At 33.6% G+C, this 18,284-nt stretch overlaps 3 protein-coding genes across 8 annotated transcripts in view; 1 reads left to right on the top strand and 2 right to left on the bottom strand.

The window, feature by feature from the left end:
• Positions 1-9,325, top strand: part of LOC111491142 (glycerol-3-phosphate acyltransferase, chloroplastic) — a 13,312-nt gene extending 3,987 nt beyond the window's left edge. For 5 of the 6 annotated variants that reach the window (XM_023139915.1, XM_023139910.1, XM_023139911.1 and 2 more), the window contains 13 exons: positions 1,817-2,104; positions 3,165-3,262; positions 4,428-4,514; positions 4,609-4,706; positions 5,090-5,147; positions 5,561-5,662; positions 6,022-6,083; positions 6,173-6,283; positions 6,435-6,513; positions 7,465-7,584; positions 7,657-7,768; positions 8,305-8,481; positions 8,907-9,325. In XM_023139915.1, coding sequence (XP_022995683.1) covers positions 1,975-2,104; positions 3,165-3,262; positions 4,428-4,514; positions 4,609-4,706; positions 5,090-5,147; positions 5,561-5,662; positions 6,022-6,083; positions 6,173-6,283; positions 6,435-6,513; positions 7,465-7,584; positions 7,657-7,768; positions 8,305-8,438 — 1,191 coding nt within the window. In that variant the 5' untranslated portion in view covers positions 1,817-1,974 and the 3' untranslated portion in view covers positions 8,439-8,481; positions 8,907-9,325. Of the gene's footprint in view, positions 1-1,388; positions 2,105-3,164; positions 3,263-4,427; positions 4,515-4,608; positions 4,707-5,089; positions 5,148-5,560; positions 5,663-6,021; positions 6,084-6,172; positions 6,284-6,434; positions 6,514-7,464; positions 7,585-7,656; positions 7,769-8,304; positions 8,482-8,906 lie in introns of those variants that run through there. The other variant, XM_023139909.1, reaches the window with a different exon arrangement.
• Positions 9,326-9,456: 131 nt separating this feature from the next.
• LOC111491143 (probable xyloglucan endotransglucosylase/hydrolase protein 30) lies at positions 9,457-12,593 on the bottom strand. Its single transcript, XM_023139916.1, has 4 exons — positions 12,145-12,593; positions 11,929-12,029; positions 11,426-11,634; positions 9,457-10,077 (listed from the first exon to the last, which is right to left on the bottom strand). Exons 1-4 carry the CDS (start codon positions 12,350-12,352, stop codon positions 9,558-9,560), a joined length of 1,038 nt encoding a protein of 345 aa, XP_022995684.1. The 5' UTR covers positions 12,353-12,593; the 3' UTR covers positions 9,457-9,557.
• A 2,125-nt stretch (positions 12,594-14,718) lies between these two features.
• On the bottom strand, positions 14,719-17,669 carry LOC111491448 (UV-B-induced protein At3g17800, chloroplastic). The gene is made up of 3 exons (XM_023140369.1): positions 17,449-17,669; positions 16,524-16,798; positions 14,719-15,808 (listed from the first exon to the last, which is right to left on the bottom strand). Exons 1-3 carry the CDS (start codon positions 17,578-17,580, stop codon positions 14,998-15,000), a joined length of 1,218 nt encoding a protein of 405 aa, XP_022996137.1. The 5' UTR covers positions 17,581-17,669; the 3' UTR covers positions 14,719-14,997.
• Between the last annotated feature and the right edge of the window lie 615 nt (positions 17,670-18,284).

Below are 18,284 nucleotides of genomic sequence, written 5' to 3' on the forward strand. Positions count from 1 at the left end.
AAAAAAAAAAAAAAAAAAAAAATATATATATATATATATATATATATATATATATATATTGATTTTGTTTTTTTAAAACAGAAAAACGCTCTCATAATCTCGATAACACCCCATGCATATTTTAATTCCTAGAGAAATCCTGGAGTGGGTAAAATTATCTTGCTTCATATAAATTTATGTTAGAAGTATGATAATTTGATGGCTGAGGCAAGGCATAATTAATCTCTACTATTATCTCAAAAATTATATATGATAGATACATTTTATACCCTCAAATTCACTTGCCTAATCTGATGGCATTATCTCAACACTTTTCTTTATATTTTTAAAAAAGTTTAATTCTCACACTTACATTAGGTTCCAAAAATTTAATTAAAACCAACTTCTTCAAACATGGTCCCCTTTATTTATTTAGGCTCTACAACACCAACTTGATATATTTTTGTTTTATCATAATAATTATAATTTTTAAATACTCAACTCTGTTTATTTATTTATTTTTTAACAGTTGCCTTTGTTTATTAGTAGATAGTATTTTTCTCATATGCGTAGCCTTTCTTAAGAGATGAATGTGCATTGAATTTATCATCGCATTCAGATTATTTCAAAATAATAGCAAAGCTTATCCACTTACTCTAAAACGTGGAACTAAAATAATACTCTAAAAATGGAAGTCCAGTAATAAAATAATGAAAAAAAAAAGTCCATCGTTAGATGTACACGACTCTCTACATGGTACGATATTGTTCACTTTGAGCATGAATTCTCATAGTCTTGCTTTGGGTTTCCCCAAAATGCCTCATACCAATGAAGATAGTATTGCTTGATTATAAACCCATTATCATTCCTTAAATTAGCCGTAGCCGATGAGGGACTTTCATCGTCCAACACCTCCCTTTCGAACAAAGTACGTCTCCCCTTAATCGAGACTTGACTCCTTTTCTTTTAGAGTCATTTGTTCGCCATTTGAGGATTTACCAATTTATTGGCATGATTAAGTTTAGGGCATGACTCTTATATCATATTAGACGAACACGACTCCTCATATTGGTATGATATTGTCCACTTTGAGCATAAACTCTCATGACTTTTTTTGAACTTCTCCAAAATGTCTCATACCAAGTATTTATTGATTATAAATTATGATCATTTTCTAAATTAGCAGATGCGTGACTTTATCATCCAACGTCCATTAGCTTTTCTTCTGGTAATCTGTGCTGTTAAGGGGTTTATGGGGGTTTATGTTGAATAAGTTTTTTTCTCTCTTTTCAATAAATACCTATTCTGATAAATATTATTTTAAAACTTTCAATAATATTCAAAAGACGTAATTCTACTAAACTTATTGGTTTCTGAATATTTAAAAATAGCAAGATGAGATAAGCTTAATTAAAGAATCAGTTAAAAGACAAAATTAAAATTTTTAAAAATTATTGCGATTTTAAAATTAAAGAAAATGAGCTTGCAACTATAAAGATCCGCATTTATTTATACGCCGTCAAACTGGAACAGCGAAAAAGGAAAAAGGAAAAAGAAAATAGAATCTTCCTTCGTTTGCCCTCTATCCGAATTCCCTTAAATTATCCGACGTCGTTTTGAAACGCACGTGCGGGAAACAGGGGAAAAATGAGTTAATTCCAGGTTCCACCCAATCCTCTTCCGCACCAATACTTGTGTTTCGTTTCGTTTCGTTTCGTTTCGATTGTTCTTTATAACGCCCTCTGGATCAGTACGTACGACTTCTCCTCCTCCACTTATTATCTCCATTTTCCTCTTACTATGTTTATCCTCTCTTCTTCTTCTACTCTTCCATCAGCTCCTCCTTTCTCCTCCACGACCTCCATTTTTCTCTCCTTCTCTAGGGTTTCTCTTCCTCCCTCCTCCTCTTCTCTCAAGCTCCTTCCCCTTTCTCTGCAATTCGGACCTCCCAAGCTTGCCTCCTCGTGCTCGCTTCGGTTTTCCGCTTCCAGAGCAATGGCGGAGCTTGTCCAGGATAAGGACTCCGCCCAGAGTGCTGCCACCGCTGCTGCTGCTAGCTCCGGTCATGAAAGACGGAATGAGCCGGCTCACTCCCGCAAATTTCTCGATGTTCGCTCTGAAGAAGGTATGCCTTCTTCTCCGTTTTTTTTTTTTCCTTTTTCTTTTGTGTTTGTAAGGTGGCATTCATGGGATGGTGATTTGTTTGCTGGGTTGGGTTGGGTTGTTTTGTTTTGTTTTGTTTTGTTTCGTTTTGTTTTGTTTGTTTGTTCCGTCCTTCCTTTTTGGCGCTCCCTGCTTTCTGTTGAGCTTCTTGTGATTTCACAGGAATGCGAAGAACTCTTATGTGTTTGAGTGTGTGTTGCTTTCTTTTCCCTTCATCTTACTGTAGTTATATAATTGTAACATGGTGTTATTGTTGTTATGATTGGATTGCGAAAGGGAAAATAATTAGAAAGCGGTTCGTAAAAGCTGCAGCAGTCTCCCATGATTATGAGTGAACTTCCACTAGATCCATTCATAGGATTCTAATGTACTTCAGTTCACTCCTTGATGTTTGGTCCAATTTCGTTTCAGATTTTGTGGTGCCTGAGGTGTCTATTCTTTAAAAGGAAAAAGGGATTTCAGTGAGCTGGGGAAGACTATTTCTTACATTTGCACCGGAAAAAAAAAAAAAAAAAAAAAACTTTTATTCGATCCTTTATTGTCTTCTTGTCCCTCATTTGGGTGTTGTCACTTGTCAGCATCCACCATCCTTCCTGTGCCTTGTCTTGGGATATTTCAGATTTGATAGTGTACTTTGTTTAAGTTATTAGTCCGAGGCAATGATACCCCCTCCCACCCTCTGTGTTATAGAACCACGTAGTTGTAATACTGGAATTTTGTGTTTGAGGGACGGCGCATTCTTCCTGATCAGAGAGAGAACTGCTTTAAATTTTGGGATGTGTACGACTACCCTCATGTTTATCATGATTTTCTAGTCGTAGTTTATGAGGATGTTTAATCCTTTCATTTGATTGTTTTTTTTTTGTCGCCACAAATTCTTGTTTTACGTATCAGACACCAATATTGCTTTTTTAGACTTGTGTTTCTTGTTGTATTTTTGAGTAAAACACTTTTTTTTTTTTTAATTTAAAAAAACCATCTTGAAAGGCAATATGCACGATGTTGATTTATCTTATCTGCAGAGTTGCTCTCCTGCATCAAGAAGGAAATAGAAGCTGGAAAGCTGCCTCCAAATGTTGCTGCAGGAATGGAAGAATTGTATCAGAATTATAGAAATGCTGTAAAAATTCTCTCTCAATCTTTGTTGTTTTTTTTTCCTTAATACATCCTTCAGATGTATTATTTTGTTTGATGGGCATTCTTCCAATCTATCATATTCACTTGTTTTCATTATCTTATTTATTTTGATCTTTGCTTTTGACTTGTACCTAGTAATCTGGAGCGTAGACTAATGAAATAGAGAGGGCCATCATCGCTATTAGCATTGAAATAAAAGTTCTTTATTCTAATTTTGTTTATTTGCAGTATTCTTTTGGATATCTTGATTAATTTTAAAGGAATTCATTGCCACATTGATTAATTTCAAAGTTTCCATGCCTTAATTTTGTAATTCTAGTTGTTAGAGGAGTCTAATTCCAACAAGTACCATTGGAAATGATTATAGTTTGCATTGAGAACAAACTGATGAGCTACATGAATACAGCTATTGTAAGGAGGCAGATTGTACGTGTGTCATTTAAGATAACTAGAACACCTAAGATAACTAGAACACCTACTCCTATTATTTACTTATTATTATTATTTTAATAAGAGACATAAGGTGCTTTCATTAACCAAAATCAAGAAACGCCCAAGGGCGGGGGTAGAACCCCCTCCTATAAAGATCTACATGAGAGTCTACTCATATTATTAAGGCCTTTATATTCTTGATTAGAAGTTATATCGGTTGGTTCTTTGTAACTTAACCTCTTAAATTTTTTGACCTACTGTACTCTACTCCATGTTCTTCAGCTTTAAATTTCTCGTACTAGGTCTGGGATATAACCTTCTTTATCTTACGGATTAAATTTTACAGTTTAATTTATTTTTGTGAAGTCTGTCTAAAACCGGTAGAATGTTCTCATAATAAAGATGCAATAATTGTTTGAAGCGCACAAATCCTTAGAAAATGAAATTTAGGTGTGGATCATACAGTGAAGGGATGGGACTGGAATGTCTACGTTCTGTCCATGTCCTCTCAAAGAAGTATTGCAACACCGTGCGCCTTAATTGTAAAACTAGAATTGCTTATAAAGACAACATGACTCAAGCGGCCTTGTCTTTGTCCTTGGACTCACTGACCAAGGATTTTAGCTTTGCCAATACAAGAGTTCTCTAAGTTTACTATCTTTGGTTCTATGCCATCGTGCATTTTAAAGTATTTATTGAGTATCCTTTATTTTCAGGTTATTGAGAGTGGAAATCCAAAGGCAGATGAAATTGTTCTATCTAACATGACTGTTGCATTAGATCGCATATTGTTGGATGTGGAGGTAATACTTAATTTCGTATCAACTTACATATGTCAAAGCTTTTAAGAAAGCAACTGAATGACCACTTGTCTGAGACATAGCAGTAATATTTCAGGATCCTTTTGTCTTCTCATCACACCACAAAGCAATTCGAGAGCCTTTTGATTACTACATTTTTGGCCAGAACTATATACGGCCATTGATTGATTTTGGGTAAGCTGGAAATTTGGTCTTACAATCCTTATCGGATCTGTTTTGGTCCACTGTTTACACTCGTTACAAGAAACTGCATGTTATTTTAGATGCCATCACAGGCTGTTAATTTTCGTCAATTATTTTTTCTTGTGATATATGCCACTTTTTTTTTATTTTTTATTTTATTATTATTATTTATTTTCCTAATCTGGGCTGTTTTTGTGATCAAATGAAAACATGTTCTGATAAAAGTTTTATGAACAATTTAAAGATCGATGCAACTGTTGATAGTGAAAGCAGTCTTCTCTATTATCAATTTAAGTTATTTTTTAACTTAACCGTCTGCTTTTTTCCTGTTTGTTTGACCTCTTTCCTGAAGCTTTATAGACAATTTTATGCAGAAATTCATTCGTTGGTAACCTTTCTCTTTTCAAGGATATAGAAGAGAAGCTTCAGCAGGTATCTATTTACAACTTCCTCTTTATTATGTGATGAAATTGGGCTAGTTTTACTGATCATTGCTTAAGTTTTATTTATAATCTCAATAATGCGAAGATAAGTCATAAATCTCCCTCACTAGTTAAACTTTCACGTTCAAATCTCTTGATTCTTTAATTGCCATATCCAAGTATCAAAAAATCTAACAGCTTTTAAATATATTGATTTTTCTCTTTCCTTTTTCTTTTTGTGCTTTAAATTTGATTGTGGCCCACGATTGGCACAAGTCTGCATATCGTTCATGTCTTGATATGCATATTCCTAGCACTCTTCTTAGTTCATGTCTTGTTTCTCTTTTGTGACTTCTAAAACTTTATTTCTTCCACTTTGTTGCTATATTAAAAGCCTCTTATTGTTCATGACATTCATTTCAGGGTCACAATGTTGTCTTGATATCAAATCATCAGACTGAAGCAGATCCAGCTATCATTTCATTGTTGCTTGAAAAGACAAACCCATATATTGCAGAAAACACGGTAGGCCTATTTCTTTTCAGTATATGCCAACAGTGTTAAGCTAAAATGTTGGATTTTCTTTTATATCTTTTGTGATATTGATTTTGTATTATGTATACATTTCTCATGTCCTACTTCTTTTCTTATTGGTTGATGATCTATCTTCTAAGTAAGATGACTTTTTAGTTGTTTTATGTGTAAGAAGTAATACAATACTATTCTTCTTCCCTAAATTCAAGTTGATATCAGAGAAACAATCCTCAGTGGTCTTTAGAAACCCTAGCCACTATCTAAAAGATATTCAAACTATTATTCTTCTTTCCTAAATTCAAGTTAAAAGTTTAGAGGGAATTTAAATGAGTGTTATTTCTGTCTTGCAGATCTTTGTGGCAGGGGATAGAGTTCTTGCAGACCCTCTTTGCAAGCCCTTCAGCATTGGAAGGTTCGAATATATTTTTCCTTGCTATTTTTTTGATTATTAAGATCTTATTGTTTAACGAGATCAACTCAATTTTCAAATGCATTATTTAGGAATCTTATTTGTGTTTATTCAAAAAAGCACATGTTCGATATTCCTGAGCTCACAGAAACAAAAAGGAAAGCAAACACACGAAGTCTTAAGGAGATGGCTTTACTCTTAAGGTACCTATACCATGTTAACAGCTGAGGGAAAAAATGTTGATTTTCTTTGCTGGGTTTTACCTGTCGTGAAGTTGTAGATTCTAAATAAGCCTCACAATGTTCTCTCCTATTTTCCATTTATAAGCTTTCATTACCGATAAATTTTATGTAGAGGTGGATCACAACTAATATGGATTGCACCCAGTGGTGGTAGGGACCGGCCGGATCCTTCGACTGGAGAATGGTACCCAGTAAGTTCTCTATACCTTGAGTAAAGACGAATATACATGCATATCTAGTTTCTTGTTGCAGTAATCAATTTTTATCATTTATTTAGTTTTCAAGTGTTTTCAAATAGTGTTTTTATTCTTGTCAGTGGTTAGTGCAACGGTTTTCTGGTTTCATGCACATAACATAAAAATAACAATAGAAAGGGAAATACTGAACTGTAGCTGAATCTAGTGGTGTGCTCATGGCTGAAAATGTTCTAGTGGACTGTACTGTTTGTAATATGATCAATTACGATGATGTGGTACAAGAGAATGTTTGACACCTATAAAAATTTAAACAAACTAACAAAATTGGAGTTTCAAGCTGGAAATTCTCTTAACTGAATAAGGTCATAAGCTTACAACTTTATGAATGATAGCAACTCACTTTGGAGACCAGCAAGTCATTTTGATTGAAGCTACTGGACGTCTTCAATATCCACTTGGCCTTCCCTCAACTGTTAAAAGACATTTTCGAAATTCTGTTGGCTGTTCTTTTTTTAACATAAGGGGATTGTTTTGTGGTTGAATACAGTCGAGGAAACTTTTTGGCCAGTCTTGGTTAGAAGATTTTCACAATATTAAGGAGTGAATGAGATGTGGGGTATCATAGTTCTGTGGCCTCCTCCTTGGAGTGCCAGGTCAGTAGAAACTTTGTAATTGTTCCCCTTCACACATTATCTTGAATTGGAGAGTTTTATTCTACTCCTTTGGAACTTGAGACCTCCCCATTTTGTACATCTCATTCTTTAAATTGATTTATTTCTTGTAGTAAAAATGACCAGTAAAAGCCTGTTCTCTACTCCATTTTTAACACTTTACTCATCATTTCATGTGTGCTCGAATCTCTTTTAGTTCATTTTATGTCTTTGAAAATAATGTTCAAATTTTTTTATAAGAACAAAGTAGTTCGTACTGATATTAGAGGATCAGGCACCCTTTGATGCTTCTTCAGTGGACAACATGAGAAGGCTAATTCAACATTCGGATGTTCCTGGGCATTTGTTTCCCCTTGCTTTATTATGTTATGACATCATGCCCCCTCCCTCACAGGTATATTTATCCCTTTTATTCATTTCTAATATGATTATTTTTTCATTTACTAACTCTTCTGCATTTTTCCAGGTCGAAATTGAATTAGGAGAAAAAAGAGTGATTGCCTTCAATGGGGCGGGTTTGTCTGTGGCTCCTGAAATCAGCTTCGACGAAATTGCTGCTACCCACAAAAGTCCTGAGGTCTGTCTGATCTTTAAATTTTTAAAGTGTGAGAGCTAGTAACATATTGTGCTAGGTGTACTACTACAAATTTTCTAAGCGAATTATACTATTAAATCTAAAAGAGTGAGAGATAGATATTGGAAATAAATAATTCTATCCCTAAACTTCAAGCTTGCTTCCAAGTGTTAAATTTTTCTATGCGGAACTGTGTCAATGTAGTCGTATATTAGCACAATTACAATGGCTTTTGTTTTCATTTTTGGAAGTTGAATAACTGAAGATCACAAGAAATTATTTCTTTTGTACAAAAGTCGAATGGGAAGCAATGACAACTCTGCACAAACTGTCACTAACTACTTTCAGCTGAATACAAAGGAATTGTTCAAGGTCAATGAAGTTATATCAAATATTACAAATCACTGGTCAACCAAGAAGACTATAGAAAGCGCATGGAAAACTATTCAAGCTCCATTTATCGTGTTTTTGTGATGTCGAAAGAACAATATTAGGATTATATCAGGGTTGTTTCTCACCGAACAGGTCGATTTCTTTGGCAGGTTTGGGAGGCATACTCAAAGGCACTGTTTGATTCTGTGGCCATGCAATACAATGTGCTCAAAATGGCTATCTCCGGCAAACAAGGACTAGGAGCTTCAACTGCGGATGTTTCTTTGTCACAACCTTGGTAGTCATTTGCAATCATTTTTCAACATCAATTCATTTGGTAATCAGGTACTTCAAATTTTTATTTCCAAGAACACAATTGAATTAACTACTGATATTCTCTGGAAATCTTGAAATATGATAGGAAAATCGTTTTCATCACCAACTTCTACATCGACTTTTGTACCTTTTTTCTTTTTTAATTTGGTATGAAACCGAACTTTCATTGAAGAACAAACAAGAAAACACAGGACATAGAACAAACAAGTCTACTTGGAAAAGTCTCAAAAGCTACACAAAGGGACTCTAGTCCATAAAAGAGACACTAAGCCTTGCCAACTCCCAAACCTTGTCACTAGATCTCTCATCCTCCCTAGAAGTTTATTCTTTTCCTCAAGCCAAACCCCTCACAAGATCACAAAAACTGCCTAAAGATGAATTTTTCCTTTGATTTTTGTACAATTTATCATTCCATCTTGTTCTACATAATGCAGGTTAGGACATAGTTTTGCATACCACAGGACAACACTGTCATTCAATTAGTACATGTACTGTAAGCGAAAACCGAATTCTTTCACTCATCGATGTCTCGATGGATTCTGCCAAATTACCAGCCTATATCCCACCCTAAGCACGTGCCGTTTCAATCGACATTGAAGCACTTCGAATACTTGGTCTCTCTTGGGAATGTATAGATCTTTCATATCTCTTACTAAAGGACTCATAGAGGTTATTCGTACTTTATTTCTAAAGTGTATATGTTCACACATTTTCATGTTTATATTATATGCTTCAAGAATTATTATGTTCAATTTGTATTATTAGTTGATACCTTTTGGCTTAGCTCATTCAGTCGAAGGTGCTCAAATCTCAACTTTGTTTTTGCTCTGAAGTTGTTGAAGGAACATTTTTATCACAATATCCCAAAATCATTGCTTATTAATTGAATTAATAAGCGATAAACTCTCATTCTTACTCTTTGAACATGAAAATACTAGACTGCCTGTCAAGACATCAAAATCAGAACAAAAAGTTAAAACATTATTAAAAATTAAACCAATAGATTCATTTTATTGTGCTTTTGGACAAAAATACACAATGTTATCAGACGAAGTAAGGAATGTTTTATAGCCTGTGAATACAAGTTACATACTAGATTGGTTATCCGTGGAAACACTTGGGTTTCTGCCTCGCCTCTTCGAGCGACGGCGATGGCTACCCCCAAACTTCAGCCTTCCAGTGTCCTTGAAACGCCGCTGCTCGGAGGGGATAATGACACATTCTGGTGGCGGGATGGGATATCGAAGTATATCATAACAGTACGAATAGTACATGAAATGTTGGCGAAAGTTGCGCATTGCGGCACGGCGCTCGGGTGTCACAGTGACAAAGTCTTGAACGTTGAGGTGGGCGTTGTGCTCAGTGCAGTCAGAAGCTTCTAGAACCTCCTGGATGGGATCAGAAGCACAACCATCCAAAACGAGGTCCTTTAATTCAGAAACAAAGGGTGCATATTTATAGTTGACTTTGTATTTGCCTCCTGAAGTTGCCCAATTGCTGGCGTCCCAAATTGTAGCGTACAAGGACATTGGCTTTGTAGGGTAATCTCCACCCATTGCCTCATTTCTCACCACTTCTCTAATGGGGACTTCGTCAATGTAAAATCTAAAAAAGAAATATAGAAATTAAATTTGGACATTTGAAATTAGATTAACTAATTCAAGTTTTTGAAACATATTATATGTTTCAACCAAAATTTAGAGACAGGATAAATAAAATTATTGGTAAGTGAGTTTATTTCTTTAAAGTTAAACTGGACAGTTAAAAGATAAAATGGTTTTTTCAAATGGATGCAAAATTAATTCAGAATAAACCAAACTTACTATCATAGAAAGAAAGAATCATGCTTGAAGAGAGGGAAAGGGGGAGGAATGATAATTAGGGAGCAAAATGAAAGGAAAATTAAGAGTCAAATCAAAGTGGTGGACCCCAAACAGAAATGCTCATCCAAGTCTTTAGTTTAAAGCAAACCAGAGGCATCACATGGATATACCCGTTGTGATTTGTGAATGGGTAGTGTTTACTTTTTTGCCATGTGATCCAAATTGTAGCTTTGTTCACAAGTTTTGTTTCGGCCTTTCACTAAAAAGAACGAAAAGTAGTTTAAAGCCTAACTCTGACTTTGTGCAATGCAGTTCCCACTGTTTTCCTTTCATTCTATCATATGCTACAAGAAACTGACCCAATTACTTAATTTGAAGTCCCTATTAATAAATTCACGATTCTAACAGGAATTTTCACTTCAATTATTCCTAAAATGATTCCTTAGCCCTATAATTTCCATATAATAATAATAATAATAACAACAAAAAAAGACACCAGCATAAGAATAAAAGTACCATGTTGAACTTCTATGATGATGGATTCTTTTTTAAAGAACTAAATTAAATAAATTTTAAAAGTAAATTAAATAGTTTAGTCTATGAACTAGAAAATTCTTCAGAACCCTCTTTTGATAATCCGTTTAATTTTCAATGTGTGTGTATATTTTTTTTATTTTATAATTTAGCTAAGAAAATAAATCGTTGGAGTCAACCACTTTCTGTTTTGAAAAAAAAAAAACTTTCATTCGTCTCTCTCACTCCCCATTCCTATAATCAATTCCTAAAATGAAAACTGAAATAATGAAATTTCTGGACGCAACGATTCAGGAAAAACTGAAATGAAAATAAGTCGTACCTATCTCCATTAGTGACCGTTCAATCATGGTGGAACCAAACCAACCATCCATCAAATTCCACACGCAATTGAACTTTTCCAATTTCCGTTTCGTTCCATTACCCTCGGCTTAGGCTCTCAATATCTACCCTTATTTTTAATTGATTATAATTTTAAAATTCCTAATAAACAACTTTTAAAAATACAGAATAAAGTGTATTAGCTCAAAATATAAATAAATAAAGAAATAAAGTTAAAAATGAAAATGAATTCGAAAGTTAATTTAAGTACTTACATGACATTGTGAGCGGTCCATAGAATGCCGTATTGGTGGAACTCCTTGGTCGGGTCGAACCATAGCCGATACCGCTCCTCGCGACCCCGGTTCGTGCTTCCATTTCCATATAGATTGGTCTGAAACCTCCATGGTTTTCCTTCAATGTTCCCTAAAAACTCGAAGTCCAACTCGTCGTGACTCTTCTCGAATACGTCACCGTTCGAGGTCTGTTATGGGCGAAAAATGAACCAAAATTCACGGCGATCATCACAAGCAATCATGGAGGAGGATGAAAGAAAAGTTCTCATTCACATCATAAGAAAAGTTCTCATTCATTTGCTCACAATAAATGAATACGTTTTTCAGTTTCTCTGTTCGATTAAATAATTCAACGGTTACGACTTCTGTTTGACCGAAATTCGGGTAAAACTTTCTTTATTCAATATTCGCGGCTTTTAACTTTTCTCAGCAACCAAACAATTAAGGCATGATTAAACAAAACTTCATCCATCGCTACTTACGTAGAAGGCTACAACGATGCCAGCGGTGTAATCGGATGGCAATTTGATTCTCGCGCTGAAGAATCCATGTTTATACATCTTCGACGAAATGAATCCAGAGCCTGAAAAATCAATTAAAAAACCAGAGCAAAACACACACACACACACACACACAAAAATCAAACCGCAGAAATTCGAACACGTACTCACTCATAAACAGAAATTTCAGAAAATTACCGGTGAAGCGATCGAGAAGAAGGCGAACGGATTTTCCGTCTGGAGAGCGAACAAGGTTTCCGTCGCCAAACAGAGGCGAGTAGCCTTCGTTGAAACGGATGGTAGTGACGTTGAAAGAAGCGTATGCAACAGAATTAAAGAAACCGAAGATTATCAACATCAACATCAGGAGATTCGAACCTCCATAGCTACGCAGCCAAACATCCATACTGTCTCTCTCTGTTTCTCTCTCTCTCTCTCTCTCTCTCTATATATATATATATAAATATATATTTCGTCTATGATTCTGTATACTTGTGTATATATAAATATACAAAAAGAATCTCACTAAAATAAGAATACGATGAAGAGCAGAGAGGTCTGAGATTGAAAGCTTATTTATGTTTAGAAAGACGAAGAGATAGGAAGAAGAAGAAGAAGAAGAAGAAGGGTTGAAATTGGGTGAAGGAGTTTCTGATGCGTTTGTTTTGTTTTTGAAATACTACTTGACGAAATTGCCCTTCCACGTTCGCGATATTTCGGGAGAGCCATTATTTTCGTGAGATGGATTGCATGAGTTGCCTATTTTCCATATTCAAACAATAAAATAATAAATAAATAGAGAATAAAAGTAAAAATATTGTATTGCATACGGACTAAAATTATTTTTTTATTCATTCTTAAATTTGTCAGGCAATTAAATTTAAATTTTATTTCTATTTATTTTTTAAATTTCAAAAAATGACATACTTATATTTAAATTTAAATTTTATTGATGATTAGTTTACAAAATTTAAAATTTATTTCTAAATAATTCACTGACATCATAATTAAAATTGTTAAATAATACATATATGAGTTTATTTTTTTTATTTTTATAATATAGTTAATTTCAAGTTTAACGTTCCGATTAAAACTTAAATTTAAATTTAAACCGTTTCTTTCGATATTTAGAAGGCCAAATAAAAACTTTTAAAGATGAAAATAATAGTTTTAAAAACTTGTATTAAGATAAATCTCCACGATATACTTTAAATAATTAAAATTTTATATTAAGATTAAATCTCCACGTTATATTTTAAATAATTAATAGATATTTGTTTGTTTGTTTATTATTGATTATTACTTTATATATTAATAGTCATCCATGTAAAATAAATTTATTAATGTTAAAAGTCAAGAAAAGAGGATTTTGACAACTAAAAATATCTCTATAATTATATATATACCATCCCACTTTGGTAATATTATGTGTTTTATTATTATTATTATTCTCAAATATCCCACCTTAATTAATGAAAAGAATAATGATTATTGTTGAAATAAAAAATTAAAATTAATGGAACTTTAATATTGACAGGCTTTATGGAAAATTTTAGGAAAATAAAATAAGTGATTTTTCAGAAGAAGAGAGTAAGGGAAGAAATTATATATTTGGATGAGCTGGTGACCTTAATTTTCTTTATTTTTTTTAATTCAAAAAACGGAAAATGACAATAATTTTTTTTAATAAAAAAAATGGTAATAAATCTTTCTTGTTGAAATGCATGCTTAATGGAGATGGACAGGTGTTTCCATTTAATTAATAATATTTTGACTAAAAATTATGATATAAAAATAAAATGGAAGTTTGAATTTAAATATAATTTATTTATATTTTCTTACTGTTGAAGCAATAAAATGAAAAGGGGATGAGTTTGTTTATGACAGCACTGTGATTACCTACCAAACATAGGTTAGGCGCTGGACTTCATTGTTATTTTTGGTTATTCCGTAGGTCATATCTGAGGAGTGGATGGTAAATTTCTCGAGGTAATAGGGGTATTATTGTCCCCGTGAAAAAGTTGAGGAGGGGAATTTTGTAATTAAGCCATGAAACAAGGGTATTATGGTAAAATGGAAACCTTTGATTTCTAACCGTCTAGATACGGCGGAGACGGTTGAACGTTTCAATGGAGAAACCGTGTCAGAGACTAACAGCGTCGATATTGGTTTCATGATGTCCTCATCCAGCTCGTTTAGGTTCCTTAATCTTTGTTACATAATGTCGGAAATACCCCCCCTTTTTTCCACACTAGGTGAATTTTGCCGTTAAATTTAAGTGAAATTATAAGTTCAATTTTTTCGCATCTATTTTTTTTTTGTCAAATAATTAAAATATTAAAATTCAAATCTAAAAAAATCTGTCCTAATAAAGGTATTTAATAAATTTCAAAGCCTATGTTATCAAATTTCCAAAACTTCCATATTATTTATTTTAGTTTTTTTTTTTGCAAAATCATCATATATATATATATATATATAATTTATATTTTTTTCATTTTTATGTTTAATTTGAACACTGATTGATAAAATTTTATTTAAAATACATGAACGTATTTATTTGATCTTTAATTCTAACATATGGAGTGAGAATGCATGTCCTATGGTCGAAAAAGATGTCTTCACGTAAAAGAATCACTCTAAATGTTCTATACAATCATTTTACATTTTTGTGAAACAAAAATGTAACATGTGAACTAACCAGCCACAAACTTTTTCTAGAACATTCAACCCTCAACTCCATGGACAATTGGTGCCCCACAAGGGGGAAAATCCTGTGAAAATCAATACACTTTACAAATAGCTACCATATAAAATAATCGTAAGGACGCAAGAGTTTTGAAGTAGCCATCTCAGATTTGACATGGGGAGAGAAAAGAATCATCATTCAAGTTCCTAGTTTGATTTACGCAAGTGTTGGCCCTTGTCCAAGTCATAGGTACACTATACATCTTTGACAAAAACATAGCTAAAGCCCCTTTCTTCACTCGCCATCACTGAATAAACCCGTTGCGGTAGTTACACGAGCATATGCTTCCAGCAACCTATCTTTCAGCTTTTGACAAATTGGTATTTTGATTCGACGTAGCTCTCTGCATCCCAGAGGAATGATCCAAACGCAACTGCCTCAAGTACTAACATTGTCAGCCCGGAGAAAGTAACAGTGATCACTTCGTCGTTGAGTGTGTCAATCGAACCATCATCAGCTATCCGAATGTCTGGCTTTCCAAACAATGCCTGAGTCTGCTTTTCAATCAAAGATATAGCTTCTTTGGATCTCAATGTTGCATATTTTTGAAGTGTTTCAGAATCCAAATACATCACATAGGATCTCAATCTATTCGATTTGCCACCATCTGTATCCATAAATCCTACACTGTCACCGACTCCCTCATCATCAGGTGGAATCATGATCAAGGAATCGGGATCCCAGAGTTGATTTCCTGGTAATGACTCATCAAAGTCTCTGGTAAATGCTTCAGGCAGAGTTTTCATGGTCCTTTCAAGTTGGAAACGTTCATCAACTCTTTTAAGAAAGTATCCATACATTATAGAAGCTGCATATAGCTTGCCTAGTTTTATTTTGCTCATTTCAACAATGGAAGTAAGGGGGCCATCAAATCGTTCTCCAAGTACAAGGGACAAGTGACTTTGTATCATTTCAAATGCTTCAGGAGAGTGAACAGATTCAAGTTTTTGCTCTTGGTTTGGCCAAAAATCAACCCTGCCAGTAGGATCTGAGGTTTCAGTTATCTTGGGGATCATCGAAATGTCGTTCTCAACAAACTTTCCAACAATCAAGCAGTACAATATCTCTTCCAATGTCTTTCGCCTTTCTTTCTCTCTCACTTCAGCTATCCTCCTAAGATTCATTGATTCAACTGCATTAGTGACTTCTCACGTAAAGCCAATAATAGAAATCAAGTGATTAATTGATAATTTGGTCGATGTACAAAACTTATTCCCATCTGTTGTGGACTAAGAAGCAAGGATATGGATATGAGATATGAAACACGAAAACTACAACATGAACAAGGAGACGGTCATTTTTTAAACATCTACGACATGTACATGGCAACAACACATTAATTAAAATATACATTTTAAGAAATATATATAATTTTTATACCAGAATATTTCACTCTCAAAGTTTATTATTTTGTCTTATATTATTATGTTTCTATCTAGTATACTTAACAAATGTTGAGCCTATATTGACTTTGTCCAACTAGCCTCTAACACACAACTATTGTGGTAATCAGTGTCGAAATGTGCCCAACAAGGGTCAGCATGTCCAACTGTTGGACACAAACAAACCAGCTAAACTATGGTATTTGAGCTTCTTAGATGGTGGATGTGGAACCGTAAGCACGGAGATAGCTATAACAGCCACACTAAATTGCTGTTTCTTTTAAATTTAAGAGAGAAAATTGGCCAACAAGCAATTTCAAACATGAATATTCCAGCTTAATCCATAATCTTTCACACAGCATATAGTTACTCAACACTACCTTTACTTAAGAACCTATAAACGTGATTTGTTGCTGAGAGAAAAGAAAGAGAGAACACGCACTTACTTGTAGAGAGGATCTTGAGATGACGAAGAAGCCTCTTCTGTCTGCAAATCTCTCTCAGTTTGAAGGTTATCAAGTTGCTGATCAACAGTTGCAGGAAGTAAATGAGGATGGGATTGCAAAATCTGGGCCAATAACTGACCGACAGGGGATTCAAATTGAACAGGTGCAACTGGAAATACATTTTGAGAACCACCTGAAGCTCTAATACTTAAGCCCCTTAATCGAAATTTATCCAAACTAGATCCAGATTTTGGCATGTAAAATGATGAACACCCCTGATAAACAAGAGAAAGAAGGTCAAAAATTTTTTACATAAACAAAATGACAAGTTTGTCGCTGCGCATCTGTGGCCAAACCATAAATAGATGGAAGTGAACAGTAATGCATATGAACATATGACGTCCTCCATACCATGCCCATGTATCAAAGCACAATTGTGATAATACTTTCCAACTTTGATTTGAGACTCTCTTCTGAACTTTCTCAATCCAATGCATTCGCAAAACTAATAAATTCTCCCTTTCTTGATTCCCCAATACAATATCTTTGTACTTTACGAAAATTAATCACCAAAAATGAGGATCTATGTAAGCCAATTTGATAGCCATTCAGTATACATCAGATTCTTAACAAAAAAGCACTCCATAAAGTTATTACTTGTTAACTAATTCCTCTTCAAGACACCGTCATCAATCTCGATTCTGAGTAATCCTACATCTTCACTAGGTCAATCCATAAACTAACAAATCAAACATACAACACGGAGTATATATAATTCAAATTGTTGAAAAATAATGCAAGAAGAGAAAATAAACACAAGCGTGGTGGAATCGAAGCAAGGCTTCATAACCTTTCCCATGGAAGCTTTCAATTTGACTAGATTAAGTCAAATTACAGAAAAGAAAAGAGGAAACAGAAAACTCACTCTAAAGAATCCAGCGGAAATGGAATTCTTCGAATCGATAGAGGCATGACAGTGTCTCAGCTCGGACGACCTGATGCCTCCAGCCGAGGGAAACACGACGGAAACGTCGCCGATTACACCGGAAATCTGCATTTTGTGCAACGTGAAGAAGTCGCTTAACAAATGAAGACCGACGATACCCTCGCGAGGGATAGACGCAGGATTACGTTTTTCACTAAGATTTTTCCCCCCACTTTGAATAATAAATAAATAAAACAAAATAAAATAAACTACAAATGTCAAATTTTAAAAATATCAAATAAATTATTGAACACAAATTTCTAAACTACAAATTATTTAACGTCAACGAATTTCTAAACTATAAAGAGTATGCAATATTTTAATAATTATTAAAAAAAAAAAAAACTTGTAATTTCAGAAATATATTAAAAAATAAAAGTTTAAAATTTAAATAAAATGCAAAATTCACTTATTTGCGGGTGTAAATGTTTTTATTTCAAATTATCTTCCAAAGATTTAAAATATTTTACTAACATCCAAAAATTTGTAAAACATATAAATGTGACTATTAAAATTATTAATTATCTATAATAGCTTTGCAAAGTTCATTTCCACATTTATTTCTTAATAATTCATATATAGTTTATATTTTAATTTGAATTACAAGTTTTAAACTTATTTAAAATTAATTATATTATTAATATATTTAATAAAATTAAATAAAATTTGACTAATTCAAACTCGATCAATTTTCAAGATGTTTTCTTTAGGTCAATTGACACACCCTAGTCTAACCATAGTTCAGATCATACAATTTTAATTTCAAATTTATTACT

The sequence above is a fragment of the Cucurbita maxima genome, unplaced genomic scaffold (assembly GCF_002738345.1).
Source record: "Cucurbita maxima cultivar Rimu unplaced genomic scaffold, Cmax_1.0 Cma_Scf00016, whole genome shotgun sequence".
In the NCBI taxonomy this organism is placed as follows: domain Eukaryota; kingdom Viridiplantae; phylum Streptophyta; class Magnoliopsida; order Cucurbitales; family Cucurbitaceae; genus Cucurbita; species Cucurbita maxima.